The 21,100-nt window shown below is 43.7% G+C and overlaps 1 protein-coding gene across 2 annotated transcripts in view; it reads left to right on the top strand.

Annotated features, from left to right (window-relative positions):
* The window catches only part of ccny (cyclin Y), an 88,559-nt gene that overhangs the window by 53,014 nt on the left and 14,445 nt on the right, over positions 1–21,100 (top strand). The window contains exons 2-4 of one of the 2 annotated variants that reach the window (XM_024374721.1): positions 17,650–17,724; positions 19,826–19,860; positions 20,134–20,157. In XM_024374721.1, the coding sequence (XP_024230489.1) occupies positions 17,650–17,724; positions 19,826–19,860; positions 20,134–20,157 (134 nt within the window). The remainder of the gene's footprint in view (positions 1–17,649; positions 17,725–19,825; positions 19,861–20,133; positions 20,158–21,100) is intronic. The other variant, XM_024374722.2, reaches the window with a different exon arrangement.

Genomic DNA, 21,100 nt, shown 5'->3' with positions numbered 1-21,100 from the left:
TCCTTTCCTGTGGCGGTCCTCATGAGAGCCAGTTTCATTATAGCGCATAATGGTTTTTGCGACTGACCTTCATGTCTTTAAGCAATGATGGACTGTCGTTTCTATTTGCTTATTTGAGCTGTTCTTGCCATAATATGGTGTGACGTAGATGTCCGTCACTGGCCGCGGGCAGCATTTGGTTCTTTAACGCACACACATATTCATCACTCCCCCCTGCGCCATTATACCATAAGTTAACAATGTGGGTCGACACACAATTTAACTTCTGTCTTGGTGCATGCATTTCACACTTGTCAATGTTCATATTTGAGAGATACAATAATTATTATACTTATCAATGTTGTGGATGAGCGCATTGTTTGTTTGTTCTGTTCCTCTCTCTCCATCTCTGTAGCTTCTGGGTATGCTGGAAAAGGACCTGAGCTAAGGGAATTGGGTTGGCTTTATAGTGCCTGTCCCAAATGGCTCATTAATGCATATGGGCATATTGAAAGATATTGTCAGTAATGATGTAATGTTGTAAATGTTATGTTGTGATATTGTTTAAAACCGTGTTGCAATGTATATCCTTTAGTATGTTTAGTTCATGGAAAATGTAGGTTTGTATTGTTAATTGATTAATTAATTAGGGTTAATTGTTCTGAGGGGAGGGGCTAGCCCTACAAAAGGAGCCTCTCTCCAGTCTCTAAGGGGGATTTTTTGGATTGAGCTGTGGATGGGGCAGCATTGTTGTTAAGCTGTCCCATAAGGTAGATGTTGATGGCAGTACTGTTATTTTCTGTTCCGGAATCACTTGTAAATAAACACCTTTGCACAGAAGAACTTTTGCGGTTCCGCCATCTTTTTATTTTTATAGAGGTTAGGTTATCCAGTTTAGCCATCTGGCCTACTCTACGTGACATATGGAATTGGTCTTTTACCTAATAGGGTTATCTTCTGTGTACCACCCTTACCTTGTCACAACACAACTGATTGGCTCAAATGCATAAAGAAGGAAAGAAATTCCACAAATGAACTTTTAACAAGGCACACCTGATAATTGAAATGCATTTCAGGTGACTACCTCATGAAGCTGTCATCAAGGCAATGTAGAAAATAGTACAAATAAAGAAAAACCCTTGAATGAGTAGGTGTGTCCAAACATTTGACTGGTACTGTGCATATGTATCAGTTAATTGAGGTAACGTGTACATGTAGGTAGGGGTAAAGTCATTGAAACTAAACGAGGAGAGGGTGAACAATGGGAATTTATTTTTGTTTTAAAAAAAATTATACCCCCCTCCTTGTTTAGTTTCAATGACTTTACCCCTACATGTACACGTTACCTTCATTACCTCACCCCTACATGTACACGTTACCTTCATTACCTCAACTAACCTACCCTTGCACTAAACTACCCTTGCACATTGACTCGGTGTATATAGCTTTGTTATTATAATTTTATTGTGTTACTATTTTTCCTCTAGTTTTTTAGAAATTGTTGGTCGGTATAGGCCGTCATTGTAAGTATTAATTTGTTCTTAATTGACTTGCCTAGTTAAATAAATGTTATATAAAAAAAAAAATACACCTCTTGTATTCAGCTCATGTGACAAATAAAATGTGTTTTGGTTAAAGCAGACATAGATAGCCTAGTGCATATGTCCACATGCTTCCTATGCCGTCTAAAGAGACCAGGCTAAGATACAATACCATATATTATGAAAAGTTTTCCGTAGATGTCATAGTTTTCCATATGGGAAAGAAAAGATATGTCAAGAAAAGAAAATGGCGCTAGGCAAGGCTACTTCTTCTGTTTCTGATTTCTGGATGGCTGAGTGGACTGGCGGCATTGAAAGAGGAGCATTGAAAGAGGAGTGCATCCGCAGTCACTTCTAAGACACTGGCACCTTGTGGTGAAGTAGGGCTTAGCTAGGCTAATCTAGAGAGCTAATTGACCATGCAGTCAATCAGTCGTATATATGAGCTGGAGCTATCAGAGCAGGTGTGTAAATAATTACCTGCAGTGGGGATTGCCTCCCGGCACCAAGGCTGCAGTAGATTGGCCAGAGCAACCAACCAACCCTCACTGACAGGCAGTAGCACAGTCCACACTGCAGATGGGGAAAGACAGGGCCAACAATGCTGCTGCTGCCCAATGTTTGTCATGGTTTTTGAGAGAGATAAAAATCACTCAGTGAATAGTTTGTTGTGATGTTACCATCGGTTACCATGCCAAACAATATAACTTATCCCTCCCTTAATTTTGTCTGAGCTCCAGCCTGTGTTGACCTTTTTTCAGTGTTAATTTCAACACTGCTAGCTGGCTCTCTGGTCCAACCCATACATTCCTACCAGGCTGTTTTCCTTCTGGAGTCAGGCAGATAATTGGCCAGCTCTCTTACATGTGTCAGCGTTGCAAGACCCTTGTTGACTTCACACAGCACAGATGCATCCTAGTGCCCTGCCTGCCTGTGTTTGTGTATGTGGTTGCGTGCGCCGGGACCTCAAACAGAGGCTTCCGCGTCCCCTGCCTGTGCAGCTGTGGCAAAACATGCCCTTTGGGGGCTCTGTGATGCAAGCTCTACCCCAAGATGATACCATGTCACGGGTAGGATAGGTTTTCTCTCCTCCACTGTGAGCTTTGACAGATTAGACCTGTCTGTCTAATAAGCTATGTAATATACTCCAACCAGTGGAGCTTCCAATTGTGTCAATTCTGCTGCAAATTGAATATGGTGTATGTGAATGGGGCTCCCGTGATAGTCAACATTGTCTGTTCATTGTTCAGAGCCGTTAATCCTGTGGCAGCATAATGGTGAGATGTAGAGTGGTTAGGCTACCCAGAGAGGTCTTGTTAAATGGCTGAGCTTTGGGAGAGTCTGTGTCGGTCTGTCTCTCTGTTTCTGTCTGCCTGCTTGTCTCTCGGCCTCTCTCTTTGATGAGGACAGCCTCTGCAGACCCAGTCTTTTCAAGCCTCCGTTGCTTAGTTACAGGGAGCGGAGTGCCTGTGGGTCTCAGCTGGGCTTGTTGTGGAGCTTGGGGGCGAACCAACCACCCCCTCTCCCCTGCTCCCCGTCCTTGAATCCCAGTCCTCTGAGCTTCAAAGGCAGGCAGGGTGCCAGATCTTTATGACCCCCTTCATCCTCTCACCCACTCACATCCCCACCTGTCCTATGATCCGCTCGTCTCAGCAGATCTACCGTTGCCTCGACGATGACTTATTATTAACGGTGGAAATATGTTGACTTGAACCTTGGCCCACAAGGAATTTAAATCTGTTAGAGGGAACGACTCGACTCGAGAGCTGTGGAAACGATGGTTCAAACATTATTCGAAATGTGGAAGTGATTTGTCTCGCATGCATTTAGTTCGACATGTTCCACTCATTGTGTGTGTGTGTGTGCGTGCCTGTGTTAGCTGGTCTTCTCATTGTCCCTGTTCCAATACTGTTAACCAGATTCCCCGCTCATGGGGTCCCGGGACTAAACTCTATATGAGAGGTACCTAGTGGGGCCCTAGCTACTCATCTTCCATTGGAGCTGGGGTTGGCTGGAACCTGGCGGAGCATGATAACTCACTGTCTCCACTGGCTGCACTGCTTCAACTCCCGGGCTAATTGCAGCCATCCATCTCCTCTAAACGATCCGTTCTCAGCACTAAAATACCAGGCTCTACAACGCTAACTAACCACATTGGTATGTATGACAAAATATATGCCACAAGGGGGAAGTATCCAGGGAAACTTAGGCCCGGGTTTTGAATGCGCGTTCATTGAGTAATTCCGATTTTTCGATAATGGGGTTTGGTCTTGTGTGTTTTTTTTGTGTGACTTGGTAACTTCTCTACTTGTTCTGTCTCACTGGATGATAATCTGTTGTATCCTATTCCCTGCTGTATACCCACTGACCTCTATCTGTTGGGTTCATTTATCTTCACCGGCCTCTCTCTCCCTCGTCTTTCTGTTGCTTTACCAGACTGCCTGGTATTTGTAGCACAATGGGATACCAGTGATTTATGTCAGAACCACACACGAGGAAACTATTTGATACATTTAAAAAAAAAAAAATTAAATTGGTGACTGTAGAGCTGGAATGCTGGGTAAAAACATACCAGGCTCTTTACCTCCAAGATAAATCTGTTTCTTTTGTTAAAGATGTGGTTTTGATAGATAAATGGCAAGGTGTCTTCTAGTATTGTGCAGGTTGTGGTTATATTAAGTATGTTAGTAACTAGTTTCCCTTATGAATGTTTTTGAATGACTTATTAAGCATTGTAAGGTGACATTATCTTATCAGTTGCCTCTACTACTGTAGCGTCTTCCCAGGGCGAGGAGAGGATATGGCTCGTCCTCTAGACAGGAAATGCCTTCCCATCTGTCCACGCTCACAGGAAGTGCGGGACAAGTGAGTGTGGCACAATGTGTCGGCTCACAGATGGCTTTTAGAACAGACCATTGGAAGCGTCCCTTCAATAGGCTAAGGACGTTGGCTCGAATGATGTCATTAAATGGCAAGAACTGCTCATCAGCTCTGACTCGCAACTTGACATTTTTTTGTGGCTAAAGTAATAAATTAATAGCACTTTTTCCTCATACTAGGATGACACTAACCTCTATCATTCATTTAGAGTGAAAACATCACCAAAGGCAGTCGGTCATTCATATTGCATGTTGGGTAAGTATACCTATTAAGCAGCAAAATCTAAGTTTAGACATTTCTAACACATACTACCCTAATTTTTGTTAGAAAAGGGGAGATAAAATGACAAATGTATCTCTCATGTGAGGTTGTATGACTATACTTACAACATTTGTTGATTATAAGACATACAAACTGACATTTATTGTGTACAATTATACTAATCTACACGCACAACTTTCAATAAATTATCTGAACACTGATTTACATTTGCTGTACTGCCATTCTTGTTAATTAGTTCATCTTGTCTTCCTAAAGCCTGTCTGAAGACTGTTTGAAATCTCCCTCCCTACTGTTGTATTACAAAGGTACAGGTGGTGGACCAAAACACCCTATCACCTGGATGAATGAAGGATAACAATATGACAACGCCCCCACCCAAAAGTGCATGAGTAGTCGCCCAATAGTCATCTTCTTGTCCCTCATTTTGTTAGCATTTTTATCCACCACTTTATAGGTCTTCTGTCCCTGATATCCCTCAACCCTGGTCTTATTCTTCTCTCTCTGCATCAACCACTACTTGTTTATGCCAAACGTCTTGGAGAGAGTACAGAGGTTTTTAATTGTTTCTAATTGTTCCTAATCTTGGTAACGGCACCATGGCTAGATGCATAACTGTAGGTTTTGTGTTTATTTTTTATTTTTATTACACTTAAATCTGAACAAAAAAACATTTATGCTCACAATCATGTTAGGGATGTTAATGCACTAACCCCATGTGTTTCAATGCAAACCAGGATTAATAGGAGCATACTGGGCTTAATTGGAACAACTGTGATTTATGGTGAAACAGAATAGCAAAGTCTGCTCATAAAATATGTGGAAGCGAATGATTTGGGATATACATATATACTATAATATTATGCAGAGTTAGTATTGATCATGTTGAACAATTATTTGTATTTTTTCAATTTCCATTCTGTCTAGAGTTCTATTTGTGCTACTGTACCCTTTCAGCTCACCTGAGATTAATGTGAAATGTACATTAATGGCATCTACAGTGGCACACTGGGCTCCCGAGTGGCGCAGCGTTCTGAGGCACTGCATCTCAGTGCTTAAGGCGTAACTATAGTACCTGGTTCGAATCCAGGCTGTATCCAGGCCGTGATTGGGAGTGCCATAGGGCGGCACACAATTGGCCCAGCGTCGTCCGGATTTGGCCGGAGTAGTCCGTCATTGTAGATAAGAATTTGTTCTTAACTGACTTGCCTAGTTAAATAAAGTCTAAATCAATCAAATAAAAACAGTGCCTTCAGAAAGAATTTAAACCCCTTGACCTTTTCCACATTTTGTTGTGTTACATTTTGATCCCACTTTGTATTTAATTGTAGTTTTTGTCAATGATCTACAGAAAATACTAATGTCAAAGTGGAAGAAAATTTCTGAAAATTATAACACTAATATATCTTGATTAGATAAGTATTCAATCCCCTGAGTCAGTCACAGGAAGTTGGTCTCACCTTAATTGTGGAGGACGGGCTCGTTCCAGCCATTATTATGACCCGTTGTTACGATAAATGAGTGAGGAGGTGTGGAGTCAGGCACAGAGAGCAAAAGATGTGGGAAAAAACACGCTTTAATGTCCCGGAAACATAACATGAACCAAAAGTAGAAAAACAAATGATCAGAAATATAAACGGACAGCGTGAAACCCAAATACAAACAAACTACACTCAAGCAACAAAACAGACTAACAAGCCCGCACGAAACAGAAGCGGGCTGAACAAACTATATATAACCCTACCCTAACAACCAAACAAGAAACAGGTGATACCAATCAGACAAAACCAAAGGAACACAGAACAACGGATCGGCGATAGCTAGTAGACCGGTGACGACGACCGCCGAGCGCCACCCGAACAAGAAGGGGAGTCACCTTCGGTAATATTCGTGACACCCGTTCTTCCTCAAGCAGCCTCCAATGGAGTCAATACATGTTAGAATCACCTTTGGCAGCGATTACAGCTGTGAGTATTTCTGGTTAAGTCTCTTAAGAGCTTTCCACACCTGGATTGTGCAACATTGGTGCATTTGTTCTTTTAAAAATTCTTCAAGCTCTGTCAAAATGATTATTGATCATTGCTAGACAACCATTTTCAGGTCTTGCCATAGATTTTCAAACAGATTTAAGTCAAAACTGTAACTCGGCCACTCAGGAACATTTACGGTCTTCTTGGGAAGCAACTCAAGTGTAGATTTGGCCTTCTGTTTTAGTTTATTGTCCTGCTGAAAGGTGATTTTGTTTCCCAGTGTCTGGTGGAAAGCAGACTGAACCAGGTTTTCCTTTAGGAGTTTTCCTCTTCTCCATTCCATCTATTTTGCATTCTGAAAAACTCCCCAGTTCATAACCATTACAAACATACCCATAACATGATGCAACCACCACCATGCTAAGAAAATATGGAGAATGGTACTCAGACATAACACTGCATTCAGGACAAAAAGTTCATTGCTATTCTACATTTCTTTGCATTCTTTGCATTCATTTCTTTGCATGTATTATTTTAGCGCCTTCTTGCAAACAGAATGTTTTGCAATATTTTTATTCTGTACAGGCTTATTTCATTTCACTCTTATTGACTCAAGACGTTTCAGCTTTTCATTTTGAATGAATTTGAAAAAAAATGAAAAACACAATTCCACTTAGACGTTATGGGGTATTGTGTGTAAGCCAGTGACAAAAAAATATAACTTTAATCAAATTTTTATTCAGGTTTAACACAACAAAATGTGGAAAAAGTCGATGGGTGTGAATACTTTATAAAAATATATATATACTTTATTTAACCAGGTAGGCTAGTTGAGAACAAGTTCTAATTTACAACTGCGACCTGGCCAAGATAAAGCAACGCAGTTCGACACAAACACAGAGTTACACATGGAGTAACATGGAATAAACAATAAACAAGCCAATAACATAAAGTCAATGACAGTAGAAAGAACAGAAAGTCTATATACAGTGTGTGAAAAAGGCATGAGGAGGAGGGCAATAAATAGGCCATTGTAGCGGAGAATTACAATTTAGCAGATTAACACTGGAGTGATAAATGAGCAGATGATGATGTGCAAGTAGAGATACTGGTGTGCACTTTCGTAAGGCACCGTATGTATAACAATGCAAGGTTAATTTAATAGTGAAATAAGACAAAATATATTTAAAAAATGTAAGCTGTGAATACCTGAAATCTATTATCTTGTTGTATTTCACCAAGTTATGATGCTGCTGTGTGACTGACATGCAGGCACGACTGCTAGCATGAAAAACCCATCTTTTCAATTGGCAGGAAATGGTGATTAATACCCATGAAATATGTTATTATGTGCATATATCAGCACGTTAATCTCTAAAATGTACATAAAGTATGATCACTAATCTGAGAAGGTACTCAAAATATCTGGAAAATGTGTATAACACAAGTTGTTTTTGCAGCTTTGAAACGGTCCACGAGTGGAAACTTACCCAACTGTCAGTAACTTTCATTGTAAAACATCTCATTGGCTTAGAATAACAACTGATATCACACTCAGATGAATTGGTTGAAACATTAAACAGCAGGGGGGAAATATATTTTCTCTTTGAATCCAAGATAGAAGTTGGCTTAATGGGTACCTGGGCTTAATGGGTACCTGGGCTTAATGGGTACCTGGGCTTAATGGGTACCTGGGCTTAATGGGTACCTGGGCTTAATGGGTATGTTAATCCATTAAAATATTAAAACCTTTACAGTCAATGCCGTGTCTGGTCTCTGTATTGGCTGTGACCACTGTTAATACGGCCCGCCATAGTAACCACTATCAGGGCTAGAGTCCAGGCCAGGGTGCATGTGTAAACACTGCCCCGGGTTTGGCGGGTGGGCTGCTGGCTTCCTGTATAAGGATTTAGTGGTCCATTGTTGACGAGACCCGCTGAGTATTGACCTTCAGGTCTGGCTGTGTTTGTGTGTGGTGCTGCAGCGAAGGTCAGCAGTCTCCCTTCCTCTCCCTGACCCCCCCTGCTGGGGCTCCATCCACTTGGCTCCAACTTAATGAGAAACCACCCCTGGAGAAGAGTAGACACACCCAGGGATACTCTGTCCCCATACCAAGGACTTTCTGGTTGAACACACAATGAGACGTTGTATTTTTATTTAGAAATGTGAAAATAATGACATAAATAAATAACTAATATTCTGTATATCATATTCTCTATATCTCCCCCATATTCCTCTGGGATCTCATTTGGGACTTTGTAAAAATGACTCCCATTCATTTGAATTTTGTGACTGCAGATAGAAGTTTGTGGAATAAATAGTTTTTACAGAAAGTATCCAGTCACTTTTGTGCTGGTCATGTACTGTATTATCTAGGCTTGGTTTTCGGTCAATGGTGATAGTGACTGACTGGGGAATTAGATTAACAAGCAACAAGCGTTACATATCATCTTTGTGACACTGGCGGTACTAACTACAGGATAAGGGTGAATGCACTGAGGGGATTTGATATTCAGTCAATGCTAGGTTCTCAGAATGATATCAAATGATTCGACTGATACTACTATTTACTCTCCTACTTCTAGTTGTATTGTATGCATTACTCACACATTCCATTAGTCTGGCGAGCAGATTTGTCTTACAGTATGTTTCCGTGATGGAACGTGGTGGCGATGCAGCGGGGCTGTTGATGTCGCTTTAGCCTGACTCTGATCATTTAGCGTCGTTGGCATTGTTAGCCGTTCTGGGTGCTCTGCGCCATGTGGGAGGAAGTCCCATTTATCTCTCCCCAGTCTGCCTAGAGAAGTAGGCATAAACATTGCCTGGTTGAAGTGGATGCTGGGATAATGATGGAGAACGGAGAGAGATAACCGGAGAAAGAAGTGACCACACTCCCTGAATCAGGAGGCAGATGGCTAACTGACCTCACATATCACCCTGTTCCTTTACCGTGTCACCTCCCAGGCTGTCTTATTGACTCCATTTATCAGGCCTTTATTTGACATCACTGCTTTTCCTCCTCACTGCACATTCATATAGGGGACACTTAGCATCTCTCTGTTTTAACACTGACTTATGACCTTGTTGGTTTGGTTCACACACACACACAGAGACAAAGATAGCAATCTTGGTACTGAAATATTAATTTCTTCTTGAGGGTGTTAATTGTTCTGAAACGGAGACTTAATGAATCTCAATGTGTCAATGTTGACTTTCATCAAGTTCAGGGTTCATTAAGTTCAAATATCACAGAGTAAATGTTTAAACCTACATTAATGCACAAGTTTAATCACTCTTGACATTTAAAGCCACACGAAAGAGAAGATAAAGCCAGATGAATGAAAAAAACTAAGCATAGTTATCTTTGTCTCTCTAGCCAAGAACACTGAGGGTCATGTTTCTTTATGAGTGGAGTTTCACTGTGTTCAGTGTTTAAACCAGCGTCATGAGGTAGTCACCTGGGATGCATTTCAATTAACAGGTGTGCCTTGTTAAAAGTTAATTAGTGGAATTAAGCCGGAAACGGTCCACATGGATGTTGGTCCATGCTGATGCAATGGCATCAAGCAGTTGTTGCATATTGGATGGCGGTAGACCACCCGTCTGTACCGTTGACCCCAGGCAGGATGGGTCCATGGACTCATGCCGCTTACGCCAGATCCTGAATCTGCCATCAGCATGACGCAATGGGAACTGGGATTCATCAGACCACAAAATGTTTTTCCACTCCTCAATTGTCCAGTGTTGATCACATTTCCACTGGGGCCGCTCCTTCTTGTTTTTATCTGACAGGAGTGGAACCCGGTGTGGTCGTCTGCTATAATAGCCCATCCGTGACAAGGATCAATGAGTTGTGCGCACCGAGGTGCGGTTCTGTACACCACTGTTGTACTGCTCTGTTATTTGTCTGTTTGTGGCCAGCCGTTCTCTTTCGACCTCTCTCATCAACAATGATTGGATGATTTTGGTTTGTCGCGTCAAACACTAGACACTGTCCTTCATAAAAGCCCCGGAGGGAAGCCGTTTCTGAGATACTGGATCTGGCGTGCCTGGCACTGACGATCATACCACGCTCTAAGTCGCTTTGGTCACTTGTTTTGCCCATTCTAAAATTGAATCGAACAGTAACTGAATGCCTCGATGCCTGTCTGCCTGCTTTATATAGCAAGCCATGTGACTCACTGTCTGTAGGAGTGATCCATTTTCGTGAACTGGGTGGCCTGTTTTCTTGTCCCGGACAAGCATTAATGTCGAGTCCTGGAGATTTAATCACCATCACAGGGTTCACACACACTCAGCCATCAGTATAAGAGATGCAACCAGAGATTTGAGACAGTCACAGCAGACTGCTGAAGTCATGGAAAAGAGAATCCGGAGACGTGCATCTCCTTTTGTCTAAATCACTTGACTAAATGTCCATTTATTTCTTTGCTTTTCCCCTCTTCTCGGAAGGATGACTGTGTGTGTTCTACTCAGCAGCAGTTTCTTATGATACATTTCAGCACAGTGATACACACTGTACACATTTCTAAGTTTTTAAGGTTAAGTTTAGGCATTAACTCAGAATGGTTTGGGATAGGCTTAAAACAAAAATTGAAAAACAACTTCCAAACAACAAAACAACTAGTGTCATGCTCAGTGTAAAGGAGACTTCTTGTGTAACATTCACAGTAAACCTGTTACTGCTGTTGTAGGGTCATTCATAAGTGAGGAATCACGTTTTGGTTTGAAAAGCCAGTGGGGATAACACAGTCCTGACTATTTGCCCAGGCCATTTAGCCAGCTTTGTCAGGTTAGGCTCTAGCCTCATGCTTTAGCGCTTCGGGGTGAATTATCTTCAGAAATACCAGTTTATCGCCAGGCTCTCTGACTCTATCACACAAGTCCCTTACTCGTTTTCCAATGATGCTACCACCAACAGGGTCAGGAGAAATGGAACTTCTTTTATCAACCAGTTCACCAGTCCAGTGAGGAAAAGTGCACTTCTGTTGAACAGGACATATACCATTTGTGACCCTGGTCGTCTGTAATGCTCTGGTACGTCTTGTCAGGCACGTCCTGCAGCTCTGAGGAAAACATGCTTGAAAGGATCGGTTCGAATTATCAGGTTGAGTGGAGTCAACCTTGTGGCTCTATGTCCTTGTCTTTGTGCCTGTCTCTCCACACTGAAAGGTGGCTTCATGCTAATCCTGGATCACATTCGTGTAATTTAATTTTCCTTATTTAGCCAGGATAGTCCACTCAGTAACAATTACCACTGTGTTCCAGGGAGTCCTGGGTTCCATGGATTCAATAAAAACATACACGTCACATCAAGGTTTACTCTATAACACGCCATACACAGAAGCAAATACTACATGTGCAGTAGCATACATACAAAAGCAAGCTCACATCACATCTATCTAGATGTGTGTACTGCTCTTCTTGTCTCCTCTCCTTGTCTCCTTCCAGATTGCAGACTATAAAGGCTAGTTTAATTTGCTAACTAAGGAAAGGAGGCATGAGTATAGGGTTAGTCAAGCTCAGGACCAAGTGTTACATGAAAGAAGACTACGCTCTCTACCAAGATAATAACCGAGATCCTATCATTTGTGAATAACAGGATCTCTAACACACAGTCAGTCAGAGATGCCATGGAGTTGGCGCAGCCATCTGGTCTCTCCTGGCTGGTGTCTCCGTAGTAAGTTCTCGGTGAATCATTGGGTTCTCTGCTCTTTGTGCTGTCTGTCTGGTGACTTGTAATGACGGACTGCCAGCCCTGGGCCTAGCTGGTCCAATGTGCTACAGTGACAGGACCAGCCTGCCTGGCAGCCTGCCGACCCACACAGCCCTCGGTGATGGTGAAGGGATGGAGGGACAGCGAACAGGAGCTGTGGCCACTGTCCATGTAAGTCTGCAGCTGTTGGGCGCAATGTATGAGGGCTCAGACAAGGAGCAGTAGCAGGGGACTCTGATGTACCTCATTGATTTATCAGCTTGGCCAAGCACCCTGCGATCGCTGCGGGAGTGTATTAAGTGGCGTTTTGATGTTGCCATTCTGTCAACACCGGTGCCCAATAAGACCCTTGGCTCACTGAGAAATGGCCCGTAAATCCAATGTGTTTGTTGGATGCTTGATTCATTTGAACAAACGTTTGTTGGCAGTGGAAGTGGATGGAAGTTGAGCTGCACAGAAGCAGGACTGACGGTAGGATTATGTGAATACAGGGTGTGTGCGTGTACAATACAGTCTCACTGAGTATGATTATTTGCAAACAAAATACAATTATTGTGGATAGTCAGATTAATATGATAGTTTGATTAAGACCTTCACATGCTTTGAAAGAAGAACGATTTCCCTAATAATCCTGTTTACATGGCCACATCCCAAATCAGGCTACTTGATGGGACTTTGATAAATGCAGAAAATCTCAATAAAAATAAGAGTTCTACCACTGCGACCATGTTATTTTTGGGAAGCCTATTTGATTCCGAGTTCAGACATACAGTGCATTCGGAAAGTATTCAGACCCCTTGACTTTTTCCACATTTTGTTACATTACTGCCTTATTCTAAAATGGATTAAATAAAACAAAATCCTCATCAATCTACACACAATACCCCATAATGACGAAGCAAAAACAAGTTTTTAGAAATGTTTGCAAATGTAGAATAAATTAAAAACTGATATCTTATTTACATAAGTATTCGACCCCTTTGCTATGAGACTCGACATTGAGCTCCTCTGCGTCCTGTTACCATTGATCATCCTTGAGATGTTTCTACAACTTGATTGTGGTAAATTCATTATTTGGAAAGGCACACACCTGTCTATAAGGTCCCACAGTTGACAGTGCATGTCAGAGCAAAAACCAAGCCATGTGGTCAACGGAATTGTCTGTAGACAGGATTGCGTCAAGGCAAAGATCTGGGGAAGGGTAGCAAAACATTTCTGCAGCATTGAGGGTCCACAAGAACACAGTGGCCTCCATTGTTCTTAAATGGAAGAATTGTGGAACCCCCAAGACTCTTCCTATAGCTTGCCGCCCGCCCAAGCTGAGCAGTCTTGGGAGAAGCGCCTTGGTCAGGGAGGTGACCAAGAACCCGATGGTCACTCTGACAGAGCTCCAGAGTTCCACTGTGGAGATGGGAGAACCTTCCAGAAGGACAACCATCTCTGCAGCACTCTACCAATCAGGCCTTTATGGTAGAGAGGCCAGACGGAAGCCACTCCTCAGTAAAAGGCACATGACGGCCCGTTTGGAATTTGCCAAAAGGCAGCTAAAGGACTCAGAGACTACGAGAAACTATATTCTCTGGTCTGATGAAACCAAGATTGAACTCTTTTGGCCTGAATGCCAAATGTCATGTCTGGAGGAAATATGGCATCATCTCTACGGTGAATCATGGTGGTGGCAGCATCATGCTGTGGGAATGTTTTTCAGCGGCAGGGACTGGGAGACTAGTCAGGGTTGAGGGAAAGTTGAATGGAGCAAAGTACAGAGAGATCTTTGATGAAAACCTGCTCCAGAGCGCTCAGGATCTTAGACGGGGGCGAAGGTTAACCTTCCTACAGGACAACAATCTTAAGCACACAGCCAAGACAACACAGGACTGGCTTCGGAACAAGTCTCTGAATGTCCTTGAGTAGCCCAGCCAGAGCTCTGACTTGTACCCGATGGAACATCTCTGGAGAGACCTGAAAGTAGCTGTGCAGCGACGCTCCCCATCTAACCTGACAGAGCTTGAGAGGATCTGCAGAGAAGAATGGGAGAAACTCCCCAAATACAGGTGCTCCAAGCTTGTAGCGTCAAACCCAAGAAGACTCGAGGCTGTAATCGCTGCCAAAGGTGCTTCAACAAAGTACTGAGTAAAAGGGTCTGAATATATAAATGTGATTTTTTATTTTTTTTTAAATATGTATATATTTGCAAAGAAATGTTTTTAAAAAAAGTTTGCTTCATCATTATGGGCTATTGTGTGTAGATTGAGGGGAAAAAATAATTTAATACATTTTAGAATAAGGCTGTAATGTAACAAAATGTGAAAAACTTTAAGGAGTCTGAATGCTTTCCGGATGCACTGTATATAAACATTTTTATGTGAAAATGTCTTCAAAGATGGATACTTTCAGTTGTTCCGAACTTCACTGGCGCTAAAGAGGGAGGCTCTCGGCTGGTGTTAGTACACGCACATGTTAAGATAAGCCGAGTAAAGTGTTTGCATGACTAATGCTATACTCGGCCTACTGCCATAACCAGTTTAATATCAAATTATTAGTGTGCATGTAAACATACGCTTTGATTTACCTCATTTCGGTAGCGCAAGACAACTCCCCCTTTTGTCATAACTCGAAAACAATTGAGCTGGTTAGTTTTGTGTAGCAGACCCCGATGTGACTTCCTGTCCAGTTTCCTGAAACACAGGAAGTTAGAAGGGTGGACAGTGTGTGTGAATGTGCGCGCGTGGACGTGCACCACTGTACAGGCTGAGAGGAAGGGCCACTCCAGAGAACCCTAAATCAAAGGTTACTGAGACAACCATATTGTGTTTGCGTGCCTGTATCTAACACTAACTTTTCATTGAGTAGACTTCTGAAATACAGATCAGGCTTGTTACAGTACACATTGGACTAATAAACCCTGTTTTCGTCTCTCGCGTCTTCTGGCTCCTTCCCACACCGTTGATAAACTACCCCATCTTTTATGCATCACCTAGTTCTCCTCCTCCTCCTCGGAGTGCTGCCTGCGCCGTACGTAGGTCACTGGAGTGTGTGGAGGGAGCTAGCTGTATTTCCTTTGAGCTTTAAGTGCCTCTTACACACAAAAGGACTGCAGTTCAAAAGAGTTGGAGCATAATAGTAGCTGCTCCACTCAGATGACCTCATATAGGAGTCGTTATTTCCCCCAACTTAACTAGGTCTCCTCATATCACTATAATGTGATCCATCAGTTAATTTGTAAAGCAATATCTCAACCATATCAAGTCACAACAAGACCGGTGTAGAGCGCCATCTGATGTATGTGTGCTCTGGTAAGACTGTAGTATTATGCCAGGGCTGAAGAAAGAAAGCAGGGCATCTCAACCTACGATGACTCATATTTCTAAGGCTTTGGGTCTGTAGGCGGGCGCTTGAACCCTCTCTTCCACTCCTCTTTCCCACTCACTCACTCTCTCCTCTCATCTATCACCACTGTTGAGGAGCTGTTCTTCGGGCAGTGGCTCTCCTCTCTGCTGCAGCTGGTGGTATGGCTGGGTGTAGCCCCTATCTGGCCTTTCCTGCCAGGATGACGTTATGCTTGGATCCCCGTGGCTGCTGACAGGGTCAGGACCCAGGGCCTGGCCCAGAGCCAGAGACCGGGGGGGCTGGGTAGTGGACGTCAGGACTGACAGCGGTCCCCTGGGTGGGATCCTGGCCCAGAGACCGGGGGGGCTGGGTAGTGGATGTCAGGACTGACAGCGGTCCCCTGGGTGGGATCCTGGCCCAGAGACAGGGGGACTGGGTAGTGGATGTCAGGACTGACAGCGGTCCCCTGGGTGGGATCCTGGCCCAGAGACGGGGGGCTGGGTAGTGGATGTCAAGACTGACAGCGGTCCCCTGGGTGGGATCCTGGCCCAGAGACAGGGGACTGGGTAGTGGATGTCAGGACTGACAGCGGTCCCCTGGGTGGGATCCTGGCCCAGAGACAGGGGGACTGGGTAGTGGATGTCAGGACTGACAGCGGTCCCCTGGGTGGGATCCTGGCCCAGAGACGGGGGGCTGGGTAGTGGATGTCAAGACTGACAGCGGTCCCCTGGGTGGGATCCTGGCCCAGAGACAGGGGGACTGGGTAGTGGATGTCAGGACTGACAGCGGTCCCCTGGGTGGGATCCTGGCCCAGAGACAGGGGCTGGGTATTGGATGTCAGGCTTGACAGCGGTCCCCTGGGTGGGATCCTGGCCCAGAGACGGGGGGCTGGGTAGTGGATGTCAAGACTGACAGCGGTCCCCTGGGTGGGATCCTGGCCCAGAGACAGGGGGACTGGGTAGTGGATGTCAGGACTGACAGCGGTCCCCTGGGTGGGATCCTGGCCCAGAGACAGGGGCTGGGTATTGGATGTCAGGCTTGACAGCGGTCCCCTGGGTGGGATCCTGGCCCAGAGCCAGAGACGGGAGGGCTGGGTATTGGATGTCAGGCTTGACAGCGGTCCCCTGGGTGGGATCCTGGCCCAGAGACAGGGGGGCTGGGTAGTGGATGTCAGGACTGACAGCGGTCCCCTGGGTGGGGGTCCTGGCCAGAGCCAGAGACAGGGGGACTGGGTAGTGGATGTCAAGCCTGAGACAGTTAAAGTAATACAATTATCTGCCAGTGCACTAAGATAGGTTGTCTTGGTAAGACATCAAATCAATGCATTCTTATGGTAAGAGATATCTAGGTAGCGTCAACATTTTTTTGCAGTGTAACTAATATGTTAATTTTTATTGCCTGGCGCCATGGTAACTTCCTTAATATTCCGTAATTTATGCTGATGGACCTGTTATCAAGTTAACACCCAGTGTGTAAAAGCATCACATGAAAACAGGCATTTGATCAAATAAGACTTTTTCATTGCCGTACCAGCCTGCCTCGATCTCCGGCCAAACCGCTGCTCCTCTGCGTTACGCCACCTGGTGGTTGCTATGTTTAACTGCATGCTCCCCTGAAATGGACCTTTCAGTCAGAATGTATTTGCATCCCATTTGGCACCCTATTCTTTCATCTGCGTCCATATGGCTCTGGTCAAAAGTAGTGCATTATAAAAGGAATGTCCCCAGACAGTCAGTATTCAAGGCAGTCTTTCTGTACGCATCATCATCTGTTCAACAAATGGCTGTGTGCGACGCCTCTTTCTCATCAGCATGTGTGTTGTTCCGTCATCCAGGTCTATACCTGGCTGGGTTCGTTGTTTCCCCTCTCTGAATCGATATACAACCAGCAGAGTATACAGTACATTGAGCAGTATGCTCCGGAGCTGATGGTTGTGTGTTTCCTCCTTCATCAGATCTGAACATGGAGTACAACCCTTCAGACCATCCCAGAGCCAGCACCATATTCCTCAGCAAATCCCAGACAGATGGTGAGTGTCCCTCTCCTCTCACTCTTTCATTTTCAATCTCTCCTCTCTCTCTAGTACGTTGCACTCTCTCTTTTTCTTTTTTCAACCTCTCTCTCTCTCTCCTTTTCAATCTCTGTCTCTCCTTCTCACTCTCTTTCTCTTTTTAATCTCTTTTCATTTCTCTCTCGCCCTCCTTTTCCTTCCCACTCACTCTCTTCCTCCCTCTCTCTCTCTCTCTCTCTCTGAACACTAACTTCTCCACTGCGCTGAGTCATGGATATTATCTGTGGCACTATGAAGCCCTTTCGTTAAAAACCCTTATTTTCAAAGCGAATCCATTTTTTACAGTGTGAGAAGACAACGTCTGCAGGAATGAATTGAAGTCACAGATGCCGATCGTGTTCAAACTATAATAACGGTCGAATCAAATGAAATTCTCATTTCTCATCTCATGCCTTGCAGCGTGGATGATTTGGCATACAGCTCATGTGTAGCCGACCGCGGGTTGATGTCGTAGTAACGTATTGCTTTAAGCGCTGTAGATAATTACCGTTTTGTGAGGTGCTTTCTTTGTTATGTAACAGTCTACTGGCCTAGTTAGCGATGGCTGTGTCCCAAATGGGTTCCTATTCCTTTAACTGTACACTCTGTAGGAAATGGGGTGCCGTTTGGGATGCAGGCTCATTGATGCAATATGAGAAAGATAAAAGACAGGAATCCAACTGCATTTGTTACTTGTCCCTTTTTACGTTGCTAGGTAAATAGATATATGTAGAGACCGCTTCAACTTAGTCTTTTTCAGTTCCTGTCCTCAATAAGAAAGGTAAGTAGGATTTGGTGTAGGCTGGTGTGACGGGTGCGTGTTTGGCTTGTGTTTTGGGGGTATAGCCCTGCTCTGTCGTCTCAAGCTGTGTGCTTCTGACGGGAACACCGCAGTATGTTTTTGCAGCAGATTTCTGCGTGTGTGCGTATGTACAGCGTATGTGTTCATATTTTGTGGATTATTGTAAGCTTTACCTCCTGCATGACGCGTGTTATCTGTACAAACCTAGCCACTTCTGCTAAAACTGGAATGTACCGATGAGACATTCTCGCACACCCAGACCCTCTGTGCCTTTTTAAGAAGCACAATCAGAGTTTCCCAGCTAGATCAATATTTGAACATGTAAAAATGTGTGACGCCTTGTGTTGCAAACGCTCGCTTCCACGCTTTATTTTAGAATGTGCACAGCCATGACTCCTCACAGGGTTTAGGTGTGTGTGAGCTGATTGTATAGCAAGGTGACAGAGCTTCACTATGTCAGCGTTGTGTATCTCGTCCTGCCCTGCTGCTTGGCCATGCAGCGCTCCTTCTATGTCGCTACGTCACTCACTCACACACACACACACACACACACACACACTGGATCTCCGTCACCCAATCAGAGCGGCTTCCATACTTGGAGTCAACCCATCAATCGCAGCAAGGCCCAATGAGGAATCATTAGACTACTGATAAACAGTATGAAGGCCCTGTATTCACCACATGAATACAATGACATGATTGAATAAAAGCCAGATAGCGAAGTGGCGCTATAGTTATAGACATGACAATATTAGCGTGAATGAACCATTTAGATATGATGTAATCCCCAGAGGATTGTTTTCGGGGCAAACGCATGAAAGGATTGATTAAGCAATTAACTCAATTGCTTTGCTTTCTGCTCTCACACAGTTCAGAGTGCTAAACGTGATGTTATTTTAAGGCCTTTGAGGAATGAAAAGCATTTGTATTACCCCACAGGCGTTCATCTATGTCAGAAATGAGCATAAGTGTAATTTTGAAGGAAATGTTGAGTTGTAGCAATTATTTGCTTGCGCAGTACTTTTCAGCGATATGTTTTTTTTGTTTTTTTTGGAGTTCCCACAAAGCTGATATTGAAAAACGGCCAATCCCTATAGTGCAGGACAGCCTTGGGATTGACTGCCCCCTGTCAGTAATGGCTGTGTACTGCAACCTGCCTTGACCCCTATCAGCGTGTGTTTCAACTCCAGGGGATGAACTCTGCTCAATCTTGTGTGCCTAATCATTGACTGTTGCCATGCTGTCACTGATTTCATCTCGCTCTCTCTCAATTTGCAGTGCGAGAAAAACGGAAGAGCATCTACATCAATCATGTGAGTGTCAATCTCAGATTGGACGCCATATTGAATATAATGCTGTATTTGCATAGATGATGATGCTGATGAAATTGTTGGCGTTTGCATGGTAATATGCTATGCTTTGTCATTGATTTTAATCATGTCATTTATGTATGCCCTACTGAATAGAGAATATTTGGTTAGCAAGTGTTCCTCTGTCATATGTCAGACTGCATTATTTCTTTGAGCACATGATTGTTCCTGTGATTTTGTTTATGAAGATTTTAATCAACTTTATTATTTTGCAAGTTAACACACATTTCGGAGAACAAGGTAAAGTATTTTGTATCCCTGGCATTTGTGTGTTTAGATATAGATTTATTCTAGATGTGCCTGTTATATCCACTCCTGTCTCTTTTGTCATCTGAGTACAGAAGCAAAGTGTATGTATGTACAGTATGTATGTACAGGTAAATGCCAAAATAAAGGAAACACCAACATAGTGTCTTAACCACGAGCCAGAACAGCTTTTTTTTATTTTTATTGAACCTTTATTAAACTAGGCAAGTCAGTTAAGAACAAGTACATATTTACTGGGGTGGCAGGGTAGCCTAGTGGTTAGAGCGTTGGACTAGTAACCGGAAGTTTGAAACCCCCAAGCTGACAAGGTACAAATCTGTCGTTCTGCCCCTGAACAGGCAGTTAACCCACTGTTCCTAGGCCGTCATTGAAAATAAGAATTTGTTCTTAACTGACTTGCTTAAATAAAGGTCAACAACTTTTTAAAATGACGGCCTACTGGGGAACAGCCTTGTTCAGGGGTAAAATGACAGATTTTTACCTTGTCAGCTCGGGATTCAAACCAGCAACCTTTCAGTTACTGGCCCAACGCTCTAGCCACTAGGAGACCTTCCACCCCAAAAGCTTTAGTGCACCTTGACATAAACTCAGCAAAAAGAGAAATGTCCTCCCACTGTCAACTGTGTTTATTTCCAGCAAACTTAACATGTGTAAATATTTGTATGAAAATAAGATTCAACAACTGAGACATCCGGGCTCTTCGCTGGCCATGGCAGAACACTGACATTCCTGTCTTGCTGGAAATCACGCACAGAACGAGCAGTATGGTTGGTGGCATTGTCATGCTGGAGGGTCATGTCAGGATGAGCCTGCAGGAAGGGTACCACATGAGGGAGGAGGATGTCTTCCCTGTAACGCACAGCGTTGAGATTGCCTGCAATGACAACAAGCTCAGTCCGATGATGCTGTGACATAC

This window comes from Oncorhynchus tshawytscha, linkage group LG16, assembly GCF_018296145.1.
Source record: "Oncorhynchus tshawytscha isolate Ot180627B linkage group LG16, Otsh_v2.0, whole genome shotgun sequence".
Taxonomy (NCBI): Eukaryota; Metazoa; Chordata; class Actinopteri; order Salmoniformes; family Salmonidae; genus Oncorhynchus; species Oncorhynchus tshawytscha.
This window is presented reverse-complemented; position numbering and strand designations above follow the sequence as displayed.